The 23,609-nt window shown below is 50.2% G+C and overlaps 1 protein-coding gene across 6 annotated transcripts in view; it reads left to right on the forward strand.

Moving 5' to 3' along the window:
* Positions 1–17,190, forward strand: part of LOC113879928 (serpin A3-8) — a 30,974-nt gene extending 13,784 nt beyond the window's left edge. For 2 of the 6 annotated variants that reach the window (XM_027521784.1, XM_027521786.1), the window contains exons 2-5: positions 3,641–4,276; positions 6,121–6,394; positions 9,318–9,468; positions 10,529–10,955. In XM_027521784.1, the coding sequence (XP_027377585.1) occupies positions 3,643–4,276; positions 6,121–6,394; positions 9,318–9,468; positions 10,529–10,726 (1,257 nt within the window). In that variant the 5' untranslated portion in view covers positions 3,641–3,642 and the 3' untranslated portion in view covers positions 10,727–10,955. Of the gene's footprint in view, positions 1–1,614; positions 1,778–3,640; positions 4,277–6,120; positions 6,395–9,317; positions 9,469–10,528; positions 10,956–13,844; positions 14,035–17,163 lie in introns of those variants that run through there. The other 4 variants (XM_027521782.1, XM_027521783.1, XM_027521781.1 and 1 more) reach the window with 4 other exon arrangements.
* The last annotated feature ends 6,419 nt before the right edge of the window (positions 17,191–23,609 follow it).

The raw sequence follows: 23,609 nt of genomic DNA on the forward strand, positions 1-23,609 counted from the left end.
TCCTTTGGACTGTAAGGAGATCAAACCAGTCCATCCTAAAGGAGATCAGTCCTGAGTGTTCATGGGAAGGACTGATGTTGAAGCTGAAACTCCAATAGTTTGTCCACCTGATGCAAAGAGCTGACTCATTTGAAAACACCCTGATGCTGGGAAACATTGAAGGCAAGAGGAGAAGGGGACGACAGAGGATGAGATATTTGGATGGCATCACCGACTCGATAGAATGAGTTTGAGTAAACTCTGGGAGTTGGTGATGGATCGGGAGGCCTGGTGTGCTGCAGTCCATGGGGTTGCAAAGAGATACAACTGAGCGACTGAACTGAACTGAACTGAGAGCTTACACCTAGTGTTATTTGACTAACTCTTCATGGAGACACCTCCCCCACCTCTTTCCAGTCAGGGAAACTTTCTTATCTGCATTTTAGAGATAAAGAGATTAAAGTCCACGGATTTTTGATAAATATCCTGGGATCACACAACTGGTAAGCAGTACTTTCAGGATCAAAGCTCACCTCATGCCAAAGCCATACCCTCACCTCAAAGCCATCATCGTGCTCAGTGGTATCCAACTCTTTGCAACCTCTCTGGACCTTAGCCTCCTGTGCTCCTTTGTCCATGGGATTTTTCAGGCAAGAATACTGGAGCAGGTTGCCATTTCCTGCTCCAGGGATCCTTCCTGACCCAGGAGTCGAACCCGGGTGTCCTGTATTACAGGCAGATTCTTTTCCTGCTGAGCCATCAGGGAAGCCCAACATCACTAAGTCAGTGGTTTGCAAACTGTGCTTGGTAGAACCCCAGGGATCTCCAGAAGTCTGGCAGGGATTGTTAGGAATTGTCATAGCTGGAGGGATGTGACTATGATGGATGAAGGGACAGGTTTTTCCCATGAGCCCAGGAAATACCTGAAATTATCTCATTGAGACAGCTAAGAAGACCTCAAGATCAAAAAGGGAGGACGATTAGCTCCTAGGATGAACCAACAGTGAAGGAGAGCAGGGCAGTGTCCAAGTCACAGCAGGTCCCCCAGACAGATGGTGCTGGAGACCGGAGGCCAAACACTTGTACTCCGGACGACCTTTGGGGACCTTGGGCTCACACCCCTTCTGTGGGAGTGGGGGAGGAGTGCTTCAACTTACAAATCAAGCTGTAAACAAAGAGTGTATTGCATTTTAAAATCCTGTCCTATCACATATGCAAATGTGCACACTCACACACACACACACACTTCAAAGAAAAGCGACTAATAAAGAAACACAACACAATGTTAACTTGGATTTCCCTGGGCGCTAGCGTTCTGGGAAATACTTTGCAAGCCCTTCTCTACATTTTTGGGGTTTCTCTGTGATCCTTAAAGACGATATCAGACCAGGAATAAAACACTAATAAGAGTCAATAACTCTTTAAAAAGAACAATAATTTGGAGTAGTTTTCAATGATTCATTTGATGTTTTCTGAGTTGTCACACGTTCCTCAGTGAGTATTTCATAAACAGAAGAAAACTCTAACATGGGAAAGATTTTTTTGTGAATTTATTTACTGGCTATTTTTTAAGGGAAAAAAAAAAAAAAAAACAACCCTGTTTCGGTAACTAGATTGTTTGTGTAGACCTAATGAATCCTGTTACCAGAAATGTTCATCTGCCCATTTCCAGGCCTATATTTCACAAGCCAGAGAAGAGATCTTTGCAGGATAAATAGACAAACAAAGAGACGAAACTCCAATATCTGGGCAGGCGGCGGCTTCGGATTCACTGCCCACATCCCGCTCTCGCAGGCAGGTAATTCGTGATGCTCCCACACTGGGAGCCAAGGGACCCCTTTCCCAGGGTGGCTCTGGCCTCGGTCAGGGGTCAGTAGAGCCTGAGGCAGGAGGGAGGCAGGAGGACGTGTGTCCAATGCTGGGAGGGTTCTGAGTCCTCTGAAGATCAGTCCTCTCTCTGGGTCTCAGTGTTCATCCTGAAAAGGGAGGGATGTGCCACCAGGGCTTCTGGGGGCATTTCTGCTTTTGAGTCTTTGGGGTTGTGATTTGAGCCAGCTGTGCCCCATCCAGCTGTGTATCCAGCATCAGGTCAGAGGTCCTCCGAGGGCCCTGAGGTGCGTCTCCTTGCCTGGCACAGGGTGCTGCTCTCAGATAGTTCTGGGGACAGAATTAGTGCACCAGGTCCCTCTGGACAGAGGCTCCGGGGTCTCCGGGGGGGTTTCCCGGGCTCCACTGTCCCTCCAGGGACCCCAGCAAGCAGACAGGAGCTGAGTCGTCCAGCACTGAAAGGACAGACTGCTCAGAAGCAGAGGCAACCATGCAATCAGAACAAATGAATACTCCAGGAATAGTTTTGGAAGAAAATGGTTAACTCATTTAGCAAAAACCATTGTACCACTCCTGAGTAAACTAACAGTTTAGGCAATCGATTGCCTCTCTCCCCAGGCTTGTGTGAAGGCCTTTCCCTGGTCTCTGGACAAGAATCAGCTCAGCTTCCTGCCCTACACCCCTCCTCCTCTCCCCTCCAGTCTCCTCCCATCTCTGCCTCTTGTCTGTCTCGCCTTCCCCCCTCCCACCCCAGCAGCCCTCTCTCTTCTGAGATGAGGGGCAGAGGCTGCAGGGAAACAGCCCTCTTTGCTGAGGCCACCAGTCTGACCTCAGTCTCTCCTGAGGCATCTGGGCAGTATCTCGGTCCTCTGTCCCCAGGGATCACAGTCTGGCTTGTAGAGTCCTAGAGAGGGTGGCCAGTGGAGGGGGTGACACGTCTGGAACTCCTCTTAGGAGCCCAGCACCTTCTTCCTGTATGTCACCTGAGCCGTTCCACATGTTGGACGGAGGTGGGAACTGAGGATCAGAGAGGTTCAGTCACTGCTCGTCACCACACAGCACTCACAGTGGTCCAAAAGACATCCTCGACCAGGTCCCTGAGACTCTGAGCTCACCCTGCTTCTCCCCACTAGGAGGCCTTTCCCGGTTCTTGCTGGAAACACCCTCCACATGTCCACGTGGCAGGGGCTGAGCAGAATGCTCTGCCCTCCTTGTTCTTTACACCAACCCTCCTCAGGGCAGCCAGGCTCCAGCATGGCTCCCACTGCCTGTGGCGGCCTCTCTCCTGAACCCTCACTGTAACCAGGCACCTCGATGGGAGAGCCTCCCTGAGGTCACACCCTTGTCCTCAGAGGTGGGGACAGGTGCTGTGTCCTCTGATCAGTGCAGGGCTCCTTCTTGGGGGGACACAGAGGGGGCATGGTGGGAAAGGAGCCCTGCTTCCTAGGCCCTCTGATAGTATCAGCTCCCGGGAAGAGGGAGATGGGTCTCGCTGGACAGCACCTCACACCCATCAACCAGCTTCCCCCCCCTGGAGCCAGGCACCCCAGGCTCCTCACCCCCACTACACCACTGCTTGCTGTGTGACCTTGGAAAAGCCCCTTCCCCTCTCTGTGCCCAGTCTCTCCACTGGGGAGATTGCTAATGATCACAGCACTTGATCACAGGGTGAGAGGGAGCCCAGAGCCTCCTCGTGTGTGTTGGGAGCCCAGCAGGGTGCCTATCCCTGGAAGGTCACAGAGCAGCAGGGCCGAGAGAACAGAGACCACGGGGGACAGTGGCGGGGGTTGGGACGTCATCTGACATGCGGACTGAAAGGAGCTTTGCTTTTCAGACATGAGGGCAGAGAGAATGTCCCCCCTCCTGGCTCTGGGGCTCCTGGTGTCTGGGCTCTGCTCCAGGGTCCACTGCCTCCCAGAGAATGTGACCCCAGAAGAACGGCACAAAGGGACGTCTGTGGATGGCCACTCATTAGCCTCAAGCAACACTGACTTCGCCTTCAGCCTCTACAAGCAGTTGGCTTTGAAGAACCCCAATAAGAATGTCATCTTCTCCCCTCTGAGCATCTCCATAGCCTTGGCCTTCCTGTCCCTGGGGGCTCGTGGCCCCACTGTGACAGAGATCCTGGAGGGTCTCAAGTTCAACCTCACAGAGACTCCCGAGAGAGAAATCCACCAAGGTTTCCAGCACCTCCTGCAGATGCTCAGTCGACCCAGCAATGAGCTGCAGCTAAGCGTGGGCAACACCATGTTCGTGCAGGAGCAGCTAAAGCTGCTGGACAAGTTCAGGGAAGATGCCTTGGCGCTGTACACCTCCGAGGCCTTCTCGACCAACTTCAAGGATCCTGAAACTGCCAAGAGTCTAATAAATGACTATGTGAAGAATAAAACTCGGGGGAAAATTGTGGACTTGTTCAAGGACCTCGACCCACTCACAAAGGTGATTCTGGTGAATTACATCTACTTTAAAGGTAGGTGCCCAGATTGGTATTCAGAAGGAAATGAACAAATTTTTTTTTTTTTTTTTTTGGTAATTTCAGGCTATTTCTGTTCTGGGTCAGCCAACTGTGTCATTAGGCAAAATACTATAGAGGAGTGGACTTCCCTGGTGGCTCAGTGGTAAAGAACCTGCCTTACAATGCAGGAGACATGAGATCGATTCCCGGATTGGGAAGATCCCCTGGAGGAGGAAATGGCAACCCACTCCAGTGTTCTTGCCTATAAAATCCCATGAAGAGAGGACCCTGGTGGGCTAGAGTCCACTGGGTCACTGAGTCAGACAGGACTTAGTGACTGCACACGAGCCCTCAGTTCAGGATGCTGGGGCATCAAGACCCTGCACCAACCATTGGCTTTGATCGTCTCGGGATTTCCCAAACTCCAATGCTCATTATAGGACGTTAGTGCACGGAAGCTGCTAACTCTTTGTCTGACGCAGAGGGAGAGTTTTGTTTTGACTTAATCTTACCCGGCTGCTAGAGGAAGGGTTTTCCCATACTCATCACTCTTGTGTGTGTCCTTCCTAATGAGGTGGTGGTGGAGCCCTCAGGACCCTCGGCCCTGCCCACCATGGGCTGGTTCTGACCTGCCGGGGGACTTGGTCTCTGGAGGCTCCCAGTGAGGCTGGTGGGCTTCACGGTGACACAGACTCTGAGGAGCCTGCACTTCCCCAGGGTCTTCATCTGTGCTCTTCTATCAGCTTAGGGTGGAACAGGTCAGGCCACCATCCGGGGGCAGCCTCTACAGAAGGGAGCCTCCTAGACAGGATCCTCTCCCAGCTTCAAGCTGGTCTGATGCCTGGTCCCGGTGACAGGAGGTCAGCATGGCAAACCTCAGCCTGGATATTCACAAGGGGCAGAGCAGAGGCAGATGGATTTTGCACAGGGAGCAAGAAGGGCCAATAGGGATCCAGAGAGGATCACTGAGTCAGAAGTGGTCAGGTGTCTAAGACCCACCAGATGTGGAGCACAAGATTGCCCTGAGCTAAGGATTCCTGGCAGAGCTCAGAACGGCCCTCTGGGGCCAACGTTTTCATCTGTAAATGAAGGCCAAGAATGGAATTGCTCTGAAATGTGAATTCGGGGCTGACTTTCCCTGGATTGTTCTTTGTATCTCCTGTGCTTTCTTCTACCATCCCATCCTAAGATTTTTCCTCCAAAATCTCCTTCCCAGGGGCACACCAGCCAGCCCTGCTTTCCCTCTGCCCCTGCCTCTCACCATGAGGACAGAAGCAGAGGTGGAAACGAAGCAGGAGGTGGGGGTGGATACACATTCCCTGAAGCCCCAGAGCCCTGAACTCCCCTAGAAGTCCTGGCCTCAGCGAGGATCCATCCTCCTGAGTGGAGACCCGAGTCCTCTCCTCTGTTGACCCCGCCCTGCCCTCCAGTCCCCGTGTGGCTCTGGCTCCAGCCGGGCTCACAAGGCTGTGGGGACCTGTGTCCTCCCTGAAAAGCCAATGACTAACCCCTGGTCACTTGTTCCCTTGAAGGACCAGGAGGTCCCGTACCTCCCCAGGCCCAGCCTCACCTCTGTCTAGCCCATGCCCTCCACATTCCTGTTGATTGCTCATGTAGAACAACTAACCAGCTTTGCTTCGTGTTCCTCTTTTCAATCCTGATCTGTGTTCACTTCCATTCCCAGTGTTTACCTACCTTCCCACGTGTATGGTCACACCTAGCAGAGCCAGCCCTAGAGGCACGTGGCATGGGGGCTGCTGGTGTGGGGAGTGTCTTCCCTCTCAGGGACCAGGGGAAGGGGGAGGGAGAGGGCACAGTCTTTGCACTCACAGTCTCCTCACCTATCCCTCCGCCTCCAGCTCAGTGGAGGACGCCCTTTGATCCCAAACAAACTTACAAGTCACAGTTCCATGTGAGCAAGAACAAGACGGTGGAGGTGCCCATGATGAGCATTGGGGACCTGGTGACCCCTTACTTCCGGGACGAGGAGCTGGACTGCACGCTGGTGGAGCTCACGTACACCAGCAATGACAGCGCCCTCTTCATCCTCCCCGACGAGGGCAAAATGCAGGACCTGGAAGCCAAGCTGATCCCAGAGATGCTGACGAGGTGGCGAGAATCACTGTACCCCAGGTGACTGTCCCCAGGACCCAGGGCTGTGGGCCCATCCTTCCCCCTCTTCCTGGACTCCTGAACCCCAGCAACAGGGCCTCCAGAATGTCCAGAGGGTGTGGGAACTGCTGGGAGAACCCATCCTGGAATGACCTTGCTCTTTGCTGCCTGTGTGTGTCTGGGCTTGAATTTCTCCTTCTACAAGATGATGACCTCAGAGGGGACAGTGGCTGAGGTTTCCTCTGCCTCTAACATGTGCTGAGTCATGAGGACCCTCAACACAACCCCAATACTCATGCACATTCTCTCTATGGTGCCACCCTTTGTAGGCGGAGGGAGGAAGATGGAACTGTAGGCAGCTGAGGGCTCAGGTGAGACAGAGGCTGAGGACCAGCTTGGCACGGTCTTTCCATCATAAGCACTCATTTATTCATTCATCCACTCAACACTGGCTGAACAGATTAATTCAGGATATGCTACGCCCCAGGGACTATTCTCATAATAATAATAATTTAGACCCTGAGGGTAAGTAGGCAAATAAGCCCCTACATCCCCTACCTTCACAGTACTTACTTTGTAATTGCAGGAGATAGACAAGAAACAAATAAAATAACTGAATTATTTGTTACTTTCAGAGGTGAGAAATGCAGAGGTGAGGGATAATAAAGGAAAAAGATCATTATTCCCAAAGGTAGTTTGTGATTGTAAATAGAGTATCCTTGGGTGATGTTTGAGGTGAGGGACTGAGCCATGTGGATGTGTTGGGAAAAGCATTCCTGGCCAAGGGAACAGCCAATGCAAAGCCTCTGAGGCAGGAGCCAGTCTGGTGTGGCTGAGCATTAGTGAGGCCAGAGCAGCAGAGCAGTGGGAGTGAGAGGGGAAGCTGAGCAAGGTCAGGGAAACCAGGGGGAATACAGATTACATGGGTCCATGCTGAAGCTGAAACTCCAGTACTTTGGCCATCTCATGCGAAGAGTTGACTCATTGGAAAAGACTCTGATGCTGGGAGGGATTGGAGGCAGGAGGAGAAGGGGATGACAGAGGATGAGATGGCTGGATGGCATCACTGACTTGGTGGACGTGAGTCTGAGTGAACTCCAGGAGTTGGTGATGGACAGGGAGGCCTGGCGTGCTGTGATTCATGGGGTCACATAGAGTCGGACACGACTGAGCGACTGAACTGAACTGAGGCAGACCCCTTGACTCCCCCCATCTAAGGGAAATGGAAACTCGTCACAAAGTTTTGGCCCAAAGAGTGAATGATCCGAGTAATGTTTTAAAAGGATCGCCCAGGGTACCTAGTGAAGAACTGCCTGCACAGGACAAGCATGAGGCAGGGAAGGCACCAGGAGCCCAGGGGGGTCACCCAGGGGAGCCGCTGGGGGTTGGACCCGGAGGAGCAGCAAGTGTGGGGAGGGCTCTGGCTCTGGGTAAACAGAGGGTAGACACACAGGCCAGGAGGTGGGATTCAGGAGACCTATCTCAGGGGGACAAGGGGAGAGGCAGTGCTGGGCCAGGGTCTGCAGGGGCGGGTAGGGAGGGGGTGTGGGCAGCATGAGGGGGGCAGGGGTGCCCCAGACCCAGAGTCCCACTCCTAGGCTCACACTCCCCCGGCCACTCTCTGTGCTTCTCTGGGGCTCAGCTCCCTGCTATGAGGGGAGGGGTGTCCTTGACCCTCCGTTCTGAGTGTGGGATCTGCAGACCCAGGGGGGATGGGTGTGGGAGGCACTTTATAAACCATAAGGGACTAGAGATCTTCCCACAAGTGATGTAGAAGCTGTAGCTCCTTCCCTACTCCTATCCAGGGGACCTGACACCTTGGGGCTCCTGATTCCCAACCCCTCCACCCTGTAGATCCCAGGAGACCCAGGACACAGGACCCCCTCGCCCTGCCTGTGATCCCTTCCCAACCCTTCCCCCTCCAACCCCAAGAGCTACCATAGGGCAGGAGACCAGCGAATAGTGGTAAATGGAGAGAATATTCACCACACACCTTGATTTAAAGCCCTGAGGGGACATGGATCTACACACTCCTGGTCCATGGAGGATGTTCAGTAATATCTTATTGAGTAAATGGATAAAGGATGAGTGAATAAATGAGAAATGACAACGAGGAGAATCGTTACCTCTGTATTTCTAAAGGACCCAGAGCTTAAGGGGAGTCACAGCCTCGTCATATTTGGCATTTATAAGACCAGACACCCTGACAGGAGTCTTAAGGGAAACACAGAGAGAGAGAGAGAAGGAGGGAGGCCATCAGTTCAGAATTGCAGCATGCCAGAGAGAAGGAGGGAGACAGCATCTCTTGCTCCAAGAATCTGCTGGTGGCTCTGCTCAGAAGCAGCAGCCCTACTCCCACAGAACTCACCAGGAAGGCAAGACAGAGACTCTGAATAGGATGATTCAGGCCCCCAAGTCCCTTTATTGCAGCCCCCAGCCCCCAAGCTCCCCTCCAAGCCCCTTTCAGCTCCTTCCTTCCCTGCCACACACACTCAGGCCACTCTTGTGCTGTGGATCAGCCCCTCAGGCTTCCCACATTCCTGCAAGTGCATCCACCTCCTCATAAGCTCCTCTTCACCCAGTCAGATCCATCCCCTCCCCTGGGACTCAGGCTCCATGCCACCTCCTGCAGGAAGCCTTCCCAGTGCCTGTGGAGCAGCAGTCTCCCAGCAGTTGTGGAATCCATGCTGGAGGAGGGTGTTTCCTGTGCCCTGCAAGCTTGCAGGGGAGGAACAGGGCCAGGTCCCAACCTCTGTGCACTGTCCCTAGGTTAGACTCCTGCAGAAAGGAAAGGATAATTAATGAATTAGAAAGAGTTAGCCAGATGGGTCTAGAAACTTGAGGAAAGGAGTACTTTTCCCCCCAGGGGTAAGGTGGTGGTTGGAGAGTAAACCACGGAAGATCAAGCTGAGTCAAGCATGAGTTCATTTTTCATATTTCCTAGAGGGATACATGAACTCAACCTACCAAGGTTTTCCATTGCCACTGACTATAAGCTGAAAGACATACTTTCCCAGCTGGAAATTAAGAAAGTCTTCACCCAGGAGGCGGACCTGTCAGGAATCACAGATGACCACGAGCTAGAGGTTTCCCAGGTGAGTCCAAATTCTGGACAATTCATCCTTCTTTTAGGAGCTTGAATGGGGGCAGACAGGCAGATGCGTGGCTAATTTTGAATTTAGAAATTCCTTGACTTTCCTATAATTCAGTAGCCCTTTCCAGGACTCCCCAGGCCTAGGAGAGCTGGATTACCATCATATTGGGGGTTGTCCCCACATTCCCTGAAATATGTAAAAGGGATTCCATCACTGGGAAAGACCTGGGTGATATCAGCAGTGGACCCCATGCCAAGCTCTACTCTTCACTCCTATAGAGGCAAATCCTATAGCCCTCAGTTTTCTTCATCTGTAAAAGGAGGTGATAGTTCCTATCCAGCATGCAGAATCCAGCAGAGCAGGTAAGAAGTAATAGGTACCAACAGTGGCTCAGGGCCATCGTGATGAATATACACTAAGAGCAGGAAAGAAGAACACCAGAGGTCCTGGTACTGCGATCCGAGAAGCAGAGGAATCAGAGTGAATGAGGGGGGCAGGTGCTGGACAGCCCTGCAGTCTCTCCTGCACCCCACCTGCCAGGGGACCTGATAAAGCAGACACGGTGCTAAGAAGCCAGAGGGGTTCAGGGATGGCGAATCACGTCCTAGGCAAAGTAGCCAAGGCCTCAGGGACATGTCAGCTGGGACAGGAGAGGAGGAGAGCTGTTTCCACCCAAATCTGCTGCTTGGACCTGGAGGACTGTGACAGTTCCCTGCAAGAAAACAAAATGCCTTGATGTGGCCCCTGCCCCTACACTAGGGGGAATTCGGGGGCATCACAGTCTCTGGACTCAGAGAGGGTTCCACAATCAGGGAGTCCTGGCTCTGTGCCTCTCTAACCCTCGACCCACCACTGACAACCTCACTTTGCACACCTATGCATCACGACGGCAAACCAGCTGACAGTCTGATGGGAGGACAGACAAATTGAACAGGTTGATAGTGCAGTGCAGACCAGGAGCAGGTGGATGAACGTCGGGTCGGTCCTGAGAGGCGCTCAGGCCCCTGCTCACATCTTGCCTCCCCCATCTCCAGTGGATAATGTTCTGGCGTCCCCACAGGTGGTCCACAAGGCCGTGCTCGACGTGGGCGAGGAGGGCACGGAAGGAGCTGCTGCCACGGGAGTCAAGGTGGGAATCACATCCATAAACAATCACATCCCCTTGAGCTTCAACAGGCCCTTCCTGATTGCCATAGTTCTCAAAGACACCCAGAGCATCATCTTTTTGGGGAAAGTCACCAACCCCAGTCAAGCCTAGAGCTCCCCTCCGAATGGTGGGTCCACTGAAGAAGGAGCTGGGTGCCCTGGTCCCTCGGAGCAGCCTGACCTCTGTGCACCGAGGAGCAGCCCCCCATCCAACCCCACCCGCTCACCCTCGGGAAGGTGACAGTGACAATGCTGGGGGCCCCTGTGCACACGGGGTCTGCCCTGCTCAGGAGGAGGCACTGAGCCCTACGCCAGCAATAAAGCACCTTCCTTGGACTGGACTCTTTCCTGTTGTCTCTGCCCTGATCTGCCTGACTCCATGCCCTGCTGCTGCCTGGGCCCCAGGGACAAGCCCCTCTGACATCCTACACACACTAGGCCCACCCTACTTCTGAGGCCCTCTGCTTCAGCCTCACCAGCCAGCCCAGGAGCCAGTTTTGTGCCTGTGTCCAAGCCCACTGGACTGCAGGCCCAGGACTGGGAGAGGCCCAGCTGCCCAAAGCCCACTTCCAGGGGCTCTGATTCCAGGTCCAAGGTCACGGCTCTCTCCCCAAGACCTGGGATGTCCCCTCGTGCTCACTTGTAGGGGGCTCCAACCTGACCTCTTCCGGCACAGCCCCTGGACCCTTCCCTCCTGCAGCTGATCTGGGCCTCCTCCCCCAGGATCACCCCTCTGCCACCCAGCACCCCAGCCTGGAAGACCAGCTACTTCCAGGTTTCCAGCTGAGCTCTGTCACCTCCTGACCAGTTCTACCTCCTCCCCTGCCAGTGGATCCCCATCAGCAGGCAGAAGAGGTGTCCTGGGAGTGAAAGAGCAGTAAGCACACACGTGCAGTAAGAGCAACACCCAGCCCTGCCTCCCCTTGCTGTGATCAGGGACTCTGTCATCTCCAGGGAGAACAGCTCCGGGCAATAAAGACATCATCCACAAATGCAGGATTGAGGTCTCTATGCCAGGCAGCCTGCTCGGACCGCATTTAGTCCTTGAGCTGATCACACGAGATACTTGCTGTTCCTCATCCTGTGTTACCAATGAGGAAATAGAGGCACAGAGAGGCTCTGTAATTCCCTAAAGGCCATACTGCTAGAGATTATTGCAGGCAGGATATTATCCTAACCAGATGGATGTCAGAGGAACACTAAACCACAAACCCATTTTGCCTATAAGGATTTTCAGCTATGGCCCTCGTGGGACTTAGGGTATAATGGGGAAGATGGGTGATGAACAAGGAGGCTGAGAGGGGAGAACCAAACTCAGGGGAAGTCAAGGGGGGGCTTCCTGGAGGAAGGGATCTCAGTTCTGCCAGTAGAGGAAAAATAGAAGGTTGAGGGTAAACAGAGCGGAGAATATTTCCAGCTAGGGGAAAAAAAAATGAGTGGAAAAGTATCAAGTAGGGAAAGAAACTGGACGCAACTGGAGCAGGATGTGGAGGGGCTGCAGAGAGGTTGGGGCCATGATGGAGCCGCTGGAGAACCAGGTCCCTGACACTCAGCTAGGGTTCTGAGAAGTTTCCATAGAGTCCTAGGAAGCTTTAAAGGGATTTAAATAGAGGGTCAAGATGAGGAGAAATGACTGGTAGGAAAATGACTCCAGCTGCTGTATAGAGAAGAGATTCAGGGCCAGGACAGGATGCAGGCTGGGCTTTAAAGGGGATGTTGCAGGAAATGGGGCCAAAGTGGTCCAGGCTGTAGAGGGAGAGGAGGGATGAGTGGAGAGCAGGGTTCACGTCCTTGATCTTGCCTGCTAGGAGCTTGGCTTAGGACTCTTGCAAATGTCGTGATGTCATGGCAGCTTCTTCATTTTGGCTAGAGTGCTTTTTAAATAGTAATGAATAATCTACTGAGCTTTCTACTTTAATGCAGTGTAAACAGAAAAGTTAATAGGTGCTCAGCAGAAAGAGGGCTTGCAAAACTTTTGTAATTCAAAAGCCTTGTCCTTCCTGAGCTGGCTTGGTGGCGGGGATGGCACACAGGTAGCCGCCATACGGAGTGCAGAGGCAGGAATTTTATGGGTATAGATGTGTGAGCAAGACTTAATTTTCTCCCAGCTTTGTTCATTCTGATTTTGTTTTTAATTGATTCATTGATTGCCTGCATTTAAACACATCCAGTCTCACTTTTCCTTGACTTCTCAGGATCTTTGATTCTTTCTCCTGATGTTCACTAAAGGGAGGGCGCAGCAGGGGCTGTGATGAGATGCTTGGTTTTATCCATTCATTTGTTCATTCATTCATTCATTCCCTTGGAGTGCCCACTTCATGCCAAGGGTCTATCAAGTACTGATGAATAAAGCACAGTCCTGTCCTCAATGATTTTTTTTGCGTGTTTTAGATTTTTATTACAGAAGAATTCAGATAGATACAAAAATAAAGAGGATGGCATGATGACCCCCCACACACATATCACCAGCTTCAGTCATTATCAGTGTAGGGCCAGCATCATTTTTCTCTACCTCTCAATCACTTTCCCCCTTTTTGTTGTTTTGAAGTAAATCCTACACATCCTTTACATTCTAACTATAAGAATGTTAAAAGTCATACCCAAAATAGTACATCATACTTTGAAAATAAAACATACTTCTTTAATATTTTCAAATATCAAGTCTTTGCTTCCCTCAGTGGTTCCCAAATGTTTGTTTGTTTGTTTTTTAATTGGTTTCTTTCAATTAGAATCCAAACAATGTTTACACAGGGAGTTTAGTTACCCTACATCAAATTTTCTCTTCTTTCTCTCTGAAATTGAGATGTTATTTAAATACCTAAAAATTAATCATTTTAAAGTATAAAATTCAATGGCAGTTGGTACATTCCCAATTGCTGTGCAATCATCACTATGTTTTACTTTCCAACTTCTAAAAAATCATCTCTAAATTCCCTGTGGGCTCATTGGTATAGAATTTACCTGCAATGCAGGAGATTTGGGGTTTGATCCCTGGGTCAGGAAGATCCCCTGGAGAAGGAAATGGCAACCCACTCTAGTACTCTTGCCTGGGAAATCCCATGGACAGAGGAGCCCGGTGGGCTACAGTCCATGGGGCTTGCCAAAAAGAGTCAGACACGACTAAATGACTAAACAAACAATGAGGCCTATACCCATTAAGCTCTCACTCTCCACTACTGCCTTTCCCCAACACTAATAAGTAATTGCTAATATGCTTTCTCTGTCTCCAGATTTAAAGTCTGCACATTTTCTGTAAAGGGAATCATACAATATGTGACCTTTCATCCCTGGCGTCATTCACTTCGCTTGATGCTTTCAAGGTTCGTCCACGGGGTATGCGGCCAGTCCTTCATTCCTTTTCATGGCTGAATTCCATTGGCTGAATTCGGTCCATTGTCTGAATACATCATATTGTGTTTATCCATTTGTCAGCTGCTGGTCATTTATCTGTTTCCGGTTTCTAGGTGTCACGCTACTGCAAACATTCAGGTACAGGTTGTTATGTGAAAATATGTTTTCGTTTTTCTTGGGTGTGTACATGGGAATGGAGTTGCTGGGTCATATGGTAACTCTACCTTTAGTTCTTTGAGGAACCACTAAGCTGATTTCCACCGCAGCTACACCGTTTTACATTCTCCCCAGCAGTGTACGAGGGTTCTAACTTCTCTGTATTCTTGACCACACTGGTTGTTTATTTATCATTATTATTGGTATTATATATTATTATCATTATCATCATTATTCTAGTAGATATCAGGTGGTATCTCATTGTGCTTTTTGCTTGCATTTCTCTATGTATGAATGATGGTCAGATTTTTTTCTGACCAGATGGCTTCCCTAGTGGCTCTAGTAAAAAGAATCCTCCTGCCAATGCAGGAGATGCAAGAGACACAGGTTTGATCCCTGGGTTGGGAAGATTCTCTGGAAGAGGAAATGGCAACCCACTCCAGTATTCTTGCCTGGAAAATTCTACAGACAGAGGAGCCTGGTGGGCTAGAATCCTTGGGGTCGGACACAACTGAGCACACAAACACACACGTGCACACACACACACACACACACACACACACACACATAGATTTTGTTCAGTCCTTACCGGCCATTTGTGTATCTTTTTTGGAAATGATACTCAAGTCCTGTCTTTAGTTTTTCACTGGATTGTCTTATTGTTGAGTTGTCAGTATTCTTTAAGTATTACAGATACAATTTTTTTAATCAGATATTTGATTCGTAAATATTTTCTCTCATTTTGTAATTTGTCTTTTTGCTCTCTTGATAGTGTCTTTTGATGCACAAAAATTCTAACTTTGAAAAAGTTCAATTTATCTCCTTTTTTGTTGTTGCTCATGATTTTTGGAGTCAGGTTTTAGAATCCATTGCCAAATCCAAGGATGTTAATTTTGCTTTTCTCTGATATTTATCGGTTTAGTTGTTATACTTAGGTCTTTGAACTATTTTGAGTAAAGTTTTTAAAAATACACATTTCTTTATCCAGTTGCACAGGGTCTTAGCTGCAGCACGTGAGATCTAGTTCCCTGACCAGGGATTGAACCTCGGCCCCCCGCATTGGGGTGTGAAGTTCTAGCCACTGAACCACCAGGGAAATCCCTGAGTCAAGTTTTATACATGGTTTGAGATAGAAGTCCATCTGATCCACTCTGTTAACAAAGAATAAAGACAATATGTATTTTAACTGCAAGTTTACTCATCAGTGCCCATTACTACACTCAAAACTCTTCGAGAGTGGGGACTCTGACACTTTTGTACAGGACTATATTCTCAATAAGATTACAGGAGTTAAGCCTGAATATACATTGGAAGGACTGATGCTGAGCAAACTCCAGGAGTTGGTGATGGACAGGGAAGCCTGGGGGGCTACAGCCTGTGGGATCGCAAACAGTTGGACGTGACTTAGCAACTGAACAGCAACAACAGGGTTAGCACACAGTGGGCGCTCAACAAACACTTAGTGAGTGAGTAAGTGCTGGCTTAAAGCTCAGCATTCAGAAAACTAAGCTCATGGCATCTGGTCCCATCACTTCATGGCAAATAGATGGGGAAACAGTGGCTGACTTTATTTTGTTTTGGGGGGGCTCAGTGAATAGCTGTAAATGGACAGAATATTCACTAGACACCTTGATTTACAAGCACTGAGGGGACATGGATCTACACACACCTGGCCCATGGAGGAAGTTCAGTAAGTCCCTGCCTGGCCCCGCCCTTCCCTGCAGCCCACCCTCAGGCTGCCCTTATGCTGTGGAGCAGCCCCTCTTGCTTCCTTCTTTCCTACATCTTCCTGCCTCCTGCCCTCCTCTTCATCCAGCCAGCTTAGTCCTCTCCTTGGGATCCAGGCTGGATGCCACCTCCTGCAGGAAGCCTTCCTGGTGCCCGTGAAGCAGCCCCACCAGCATAGTCTTCCAGCAGCTATGAATCCCTATCAGAGTGAAGGTGTCTCTGTGTCCTGCAGACTTGAGGAGCAGGGCTCTTATGGAATTCAAGTTTGGGCTACTGGCCCCCAAGAATCCAGTACCAGAAAGACAAGTGTTGGTTGGAGAAGGAAAGCTTGCTTTATTCAAGAGTCTGGCAACATGGGGAGAAGTTGGATTCATTTCCTAGAACCAATTCCTAAGACTCTGGTTGACCACGAAAGTTTTTAAAGGGAAAAAGGGGATGTAATCTCAGTTAACCATCGAGATTATGGGTCAGATTCTTCCTGTCTCCCACTGAGTTTACACCTGTGGACTCCTTGTGACTTTTTAGATGCTATCTTGCTCACAGCATCTGCTCCCCAGACACTGGAGGGGAATCTAGGGAAAGGGTCTAGTCACCTGATAATTCCTTATTCTTCATTTCTACTTCTTTAATCAAAGAAAAGAATCCACAGATTAGTTAAGGTACTGTGTGATCAAGAGCTTTGAAAGGGGTGCTTAGACCAGAGGTTAGTTCAGCATGGGGGCACCTGGTGAAAAGCTTAGATATAGCTTTGGGCTTCTCTGGTGGTACAGTGATTAGGAATCCGCCTGTCAATGCAGGGGGCACGGGTTTGATCCCTGGTCTGGGAAGATCCCACATGCCATGGAGCAGCTAAGCCTGTGCTCCACAACCACAGAAGCCACTGCGGAGAAGCCCGCATGCCGCAGAGAGTAGCCCCCACCCGCCGCAACCAGAGAAGGCCCGTGGGTAGCAACGAAGACCCAGAGCAACCAAAAAGAATGCATATGCATAGCTTTGCTACAGTGAAAGACAAAAAGGTCGCTTTCAGCCACCAGCTTGCTGCAAAGAAGGGCTTAAGGGGCTTACAAGGTCAGGCCCAGGAACCGCCACAGCCCAGCCCTGGCACACTACCTGGCATGTTAGACACCTGCAGACGCGAATGGATAATTAATGAATTAAGGAGGGTTAGCCCGAGGGGTCTAGAAACTGGGGAAGGGGCGCTTATCACAGGAAGAAGCGAATGGCAGAGAGAAAACCAGACCTGCTGTGAGGTGGCAGAAAGTTAGGCAGGCCCCGAGTCCAGCGAACGTTCAAGTTATTTTTCTCAATTCCTAGGCAGATATGTGATCTCCATCTGCCAAAATTCTCCATCTCCAGAGACTATCATCTGGACAACATCCTTCCCCACCTGGATATGATGAAAGTCTTCACCGGCAAGGCTGACCTGTCAGGAGTAACAGGGGCCCAGAACTGGGCAGTTTCCCAGGTAGGTCTTTAAACTTCCGACAATTCATCCTTTGCATCAAAGCTTGAAAGGTGGAAGGTCAGACAGATTTTGGACAATCTTGAATTTGCAAAATAACTGCATTTCTCATTATAAAATCACCCTCACTCTCAAATCCTCGAGCCAAGGACAGCTGTGGTCCAACAGCGTTGGGGACCGGTCCCCATTTTCCCTAAATGAAATGTGACCCAGAAACCAGTCACCGGAAAGACCCTGCTGTGGGGTCAGCCGTGAATCCCCACCCTCCACAGTGACGTTTCCCTGGTGGCTCAGAGGGTAAAGAAACTATCTGCAATAAGAGAGACCCGGGTTGGATCTCTGAGTTGGGAAGACCCCCTGGAGAAGGGAATGGCCACCCACTCCACTATTCTTGCTTGGGAAATCCCATGGACAGAGGAGTCTGGGGAGCTATAGTCCGTGGGGCCCCAGAGAGTCAGACACAACTGAGCGACTAACACTTTATTTCAACTTTCATGCTCCAATTATATTGCCCACGGCAGCAAATAACTACAGTCCTCTACCCCTGAATCCTGTCATTTTTAAAAGGAACGTGATACTTCTTGGCTCATGTGCGGAGCCCAGCAGAGAAGGTAAGAGATAATCATGACTAACAGTGGCTCAGGGCTACTGTGATGAAAATGCACAATGAGCAACTAGAGAAGAACACCCAGGGTCCTGGTGCTGTGACCCTAGAGGCAGAGAAGCCAGAGAGAATGGTGGGTGGGGGTGGCTGGGCAGCCCTGCAGGCTCCCCTGCACCCACCTGCCATAGGACCTGGTAAAGGAGAAACAGGAGCTATGCGGCCTCGTGGTCCAGGGCTGGGAAGCCAGTCCTAGGCAAGGGAGCTGAGGGCTCAGGGACACGTCAGCTGGGGCAGGAGAGGAGCAGAAAGCAGTGCTCGCCCATCTGCTGCTTTGACATGGAGGGACTGTGGACAGTTACTGACACGGCCCCTCCCCCTGCACTAGGGGGTGTTTGGGGAACAGCAGAGTCTCTGGACTCAGACAGAGGGGAATCCAGATCAGGGAGCCCCTGCTCTTTGCTTCTCTGACCCTGGTCCCAGGATTTACAGCCTTTGACTGCACTTTACACAGCCGTGGGTCACGTCTATGTGAACCGACTGAGAGGTTGTTGGGTGGACACACTGAACAGGTTAACAGCAGAGTGACAGGCCAGCGACAGAAGGTGGATGAAGGTCTGTCCCCTTAGAGGCGCTAGGTGACTGCTCACCTCTGCCCAGCCTGTCTCCGGTGGGTACTGCTCTGGTGTCCCGACAGGTGGACGTGGGGAAGCTGGGCGCAGAAGCAGCTGCTGCCGCAAGAAGTAAAGTTAACCTGTTCTCTGGATTCATATGCCCAATGACCATGGTGCGTTTCAACAGGCCATTTCTATTTTCCATACTCAGCAAAGATTCTCAGAGCATCATCTTCTGGGACAAAGTCATCAACCCCAGTGAAGCCTAGAGCTCCACTCTGAGTGGTAAGGAACTGGGTGCCCAGGTCCCTCAGGACAGCCTGTCCCCACCTGCTCACCCCTGGGAAGGTGACAGTGACTCTTCTGGGGGCTCTACATGCACAGGGAGTCTGCGTCCTGGTCACGAGGAGGCTCCGAGACCTCTGACAGCGATAAACCACCTTCCTTGGACTGCACTCCTTCCTGTGTGTCTCCACCTTGATCTGCCTGACTCCACGCCCTGCTGCTGCCTGGGCCCCGAGGATAAGCCCCTGACCTCCCACACATGCTCAGCTCACCCCAGACTCTGGGCCCCTCTGCCTCAGCCTCCCCAGCCAGCCTAGGAGCAGGCTTTGTCCCTGTGACCGAATCCACTGGACCACAGGCCCAGGACAGGGAGGGGCCCTGCTGCCTGCTGCCCACTTCCGGGGACTCTGGTTCCATGCCTGGGTTCACTCCTCCCTTCAGGGCCTGGGATGTGCCCTCATGCTCACCTGCAGGGGCTCTGACCCTGACTTCTGCTGGCACAGCCCCTGGGCGTCCCCATCCTGCAGCTGAACTGGGCCTTCCTCCCCCCAAGACCACCCCTCTGCCCCCCAGCACCCCATCATGGGAGACCAGCTACTTTCATAAGAGTGAAAGAGGCAAGCAAAAAACCTTGCTTAAAACTCAACATTCAGAAAACTAAGATGATGGCATTCAGTTCCATTACTTCCTGGCAAATAGATGTGGAAAAAATGGAAAGTGACAGACTTTATTTTCTTGGGCTCCAAAATCACTGGAAAGTGATTGCAGCCATGAAATTAAAAGATGCTTACTCCTTGGAAGAAAAGCTCTGACAAACCTAGATGGCATATTAATAGGCAGAGACATCACTTTACTAACAAAGGTCTATGTAGTCAAAGCTACGGTTTTTCCAGTAGTCATGTATGTATGTGAGAGTTGGACATAAAGAAGGAGAAATACTGAAGAATTGATGCTTTTGAACTGTGGGGCTGGAGAAAACTCTTGAGAGTCCTTTGGACCGCAAGGAGATCAAATCAGTCAATCCTAAAGGAAATCAACCCTGAATATTCACTGGAAGGGCTGATTCTGAAGCTCCAATACTTTGTCCACCTGATGTGAAGAACTGACTCATTGGAAAAGATCCTGATGATGGGAAAGATTGAAGGTGGGAGGAGAAGGGGATGACAGAGGATGAGATGGTTAAATGGCATCATCGACTCAATGGACATGAGTTTGAGCAAGCTCTGGGAGATGGTGAAGGACAGGGAAGCCTAGCGTGCTGCAGTCCATAGGCTCGCAAAGAGGCAAACATGACTGAGCGACTGAACAACAACAGCAACACAGTCAAAGGCTTTTGCGTAGTCAATGAAGCAGAAGTAGATGATTTCCTGGAATTCACCTGCTTTCTCCACAATCCAACGAATATTGGCAGTTTGATCTCTGGTTCCTCTGTTCTTACTAAAACCAGCTTGTATATCTGTAAGTTCTCGGTTCACTTACAGCTGAAGCCTAGCTTGAAGGTTTTTTAGCATAACCTTACTAACAGTCCCAGGGACGGGGGAGCCTGGTGGGCTGCCATCTATGGGGTTGCACAGAGTCGGACACGACTGAAGTGACTTAGCATAGCATAGCATTACTAACATGTGAAATGACCGAAACTGTACAACAGTTTGAACATTCTTTGGCATTGCCCTTCTTTGGGGTTGGAAAGAAAACAGACTTTTTCCAGTATTGTGGCCACTGCTGAGTTTTCCAAATTTGCTGACATATTGAGTGCAGCACTTTAACAGCATCGACTTTTAGGATTTTAAATAGCTCAGCTGGAATTCTGTCACCCCTTCTAACTTTGTTTGTAGTAATGCTTCCTCAGTCTCACTTGACTTCACACTCTAGGATATTTGGCTCTAGGTGAGTGATCCCATAGAAGACGGAAGACGTTAATCAGAGATGATGAGGTGGGGATGGATGGGATGCCGAGCATAAGAGGGGAGCCCTCTGACCAGAGGCATGGACGCCTTCCATCCTAGAGCGAGGACAAAAGGGTGAGAGTGTGGCTCCAATCATGTGACCAGAAGGTGAGAGCGCTCCCCTCAAATGACTCCTGCTTTCCCTGTGCTACAGAGAGATGTTATCTACTTACTGAGTCCTTCTTGGAGATGCAAATGGACCAGAAGTCTGAGACAGGGGAGACAAGGAGACATCAGGAAACCTCAAAGTTCTAGCAGGCCGGAGTGGGATCCCTCGGGAGCTAGAGGTCAGGTCATTGACCTCTGTAGGGGTGTGATTTCCAGTATCTCAGCAGTGCAGACCCGGACATAAAGAGGGCAGAGGATGCTCTGGAAGTCACAGCTTCTCCTGGTTACAGGCATGGAGGAAACATGAGTGGCTGGCACAAAGGGGAAATAATTCTATTGAAAATAATGACCAGAGAGTTTTTCAAATGATGGGATTTTATGTTTCAGACTGGGGAGATCAGGAGGGATGATAGGAGAGTCTAATGGGGAAAGATAGAGTAATCTGGAAACAAGACAGTACTTTGAGTTTGAATAGGCAATGGTACCTTGAGCTTGAATACACAGGATGACTTGTATATAGCTATATTTCCCCCTGCCAGCAGTTATCCATGGTGACTTTGGAGTCAGCAGGCTTCAGCTGAAATCTTGGTTTGACATTTAATAGTAACACAGCCTTGGCCAAGTTACCTGACTCTGTGAACTACCACTGCCCTTAAATGACCAGAGAGCATCTTCCCCAAAAGACCAACAGTTAACAACTATTGCTGTCACTACCAGTGCTTTTATTGTTATAGTTGTTCAGTTGCTAAGTCATGTTTGACCCTCTCCGACCTCATGGACTGTAACCCACAGGCCACACATTTCAAAGGCTGGATTCCACAGACCCACCCCACTGCCTGCCCTCACAGCCAAACCAGACACCTGCTCTGACATCTAAGTATATGAAGTCCTATTGGCCCCAGGGTGCTGTATAACGGCTGTGGTTTAGATGACTGAGGAGCACACTGAAGCAGCTACCACCATGGGCATCAAGATTCATTTCTCTGCTAGGAGCACCTAATCCATCACTGTGCATTTCAACAGTCTCTTCCTGATGGTCATCAGTTTCCAGGACAGCCAGAGCATCCTCTTTCTGGGCAAAGTTGTCAATCCCAATAAGCAATGGAAGTAAAATCACAATTTGCAAAGAAAATTGTACCAGGACTTCCCAGAAAGACATGCCATACCAAAGAGGTACTCACTTAGTCCAGAATGGATTTACAGCAGCTTGTTAAGCCCCCTGTGTACCCAGATAAGGCCACAGCAAACTGATTTAAGAGTAACAGCAGAGACTCGTGGGCTGCAAAGCTAAGACCACTGACTTCTCATGCTGTTTGTAAACTCTGATCATGCTTTCTATCACCCTAAAGGCACTATGAACTAACTTCAGCAAATGAAATCCTGCATTTCTACTAACTTCCCCGTTTGAGACATTACTGAGATGCTGTCAAAACGATCGTCCCTTCCACTCAGCGTTTTAAGACCAGATTTGTGTGATCCATGGGGTCCTCTGGTGGTCTGAGTGAGGTACTGCAACGCCAAGAAGGTAGAATTCACGGCTGAGGCTGGTGGTTCCCAGCAAACGTGCGGTAAATAAGAGAATCAGGATGTCTGGACTCTAAACCCAGCTGAGTTCTGGAATACCGAGTGATCCTGTGGAGCTGCCTTGCGCTCCCTGAACCTCTGTGATCTGTGCGTGTAAAATCATGCTAACTAGTAAAGTGGTTAACCTTGAGTCTGCTTGGATGCAATTCCCCCACGTCCTCAGACCCAGTGCTTTCTTCACACAGTTCAACACTGCTCTGCCTAGGCGGAATGGCCCACAGTTAGGAGACAATCGAAGGAATTAGGGTGAAGAGGGTAGTTGGTCAAGGGATTATAGATCAGCGTATATAGACCTGTAAATAGAGGGAAAGGGACCTCTTGAGACACAGCTAGGAGATACCACAGATTGGACTGAGGCATCAATTATTCATGAAGAAGTAAGGACAGTCTGCAGTAAAGATGACACTCAGGTTGCCAGCTTGGGAGCTTAGGAAACTGGAGAGAGCCATTTGGAGAGATGGTAACACAGGAGGAGGAGGATATGGGAGGAAGAGGATGAGCTCCTGCATAGACCTTCGATGCCTGGCATCGTGGCCCGCAGCCACGACGATAAGAACCGTCAGCATTTGCTTCTAGGGATCTGCCGATGAGTAAGGAACTCTGGGCAGGACCCGGAAATCTGCTAATGCGTGGGCGAGACGAGACTTCCTAGTGACAGTGTGAAGAGAAGGGAGCCTGGGGCCCCGTGATCAGGAATGACCACACTTCAGGGACAAGAAAAAGGAGGAGAGGGCACCCAAAGAGACAGAAAAAGACGAGGAGGAGGGTCACAGGGACACGGTGGGAGAGAGAAAAAGGACAGAGAGGGTTCACAGGACAGGCTGGACCTACCAAGTGGGGGTCTGTGGTGACTTGCAGGAGCAGTGACAGTTGAGGTGTGGGAGGAGAGAGTAGGGGGTAGAATTTCAGAGAGAATGAGCGATGCCAAGGGGCAACGCAAGGGGAGACATTTCTCTCTAGCAATTTTGCATCAAAAAAAAATGACAGACAAGGGGGAGCTAGAGGAGGTATAAAGGAAGACATTTTTTTTTTTTTTTTTTGAGATTCAAAGGTTTTTAAATGATTATTTGTCTTCCTGAAGACTTTCTCTTCTAAAATCAAATCATTTGGATTATAAACATTCAGGGAAATGAACATGCTTAAAATAAGGTGTAGGGAAT

Source organism: Bos indicus x Bos taurus, chromosome 21, assembly GCF_003369695.1.
Source record: "Bos indicus x Bos taurus breed Angus x Brahman F1 hybrid chromosome 21, Bos_hybrid_MaternalHap_v2.0, whole genome shotgun sequence".
Classification (NCBI taxonomy): domain Eukaryota; kingdom Metazoa; phylum Chordata; class Mammalia; order Artiodactyla; family Bovidae; genus Bos; species Bos indicus x Bos taurus.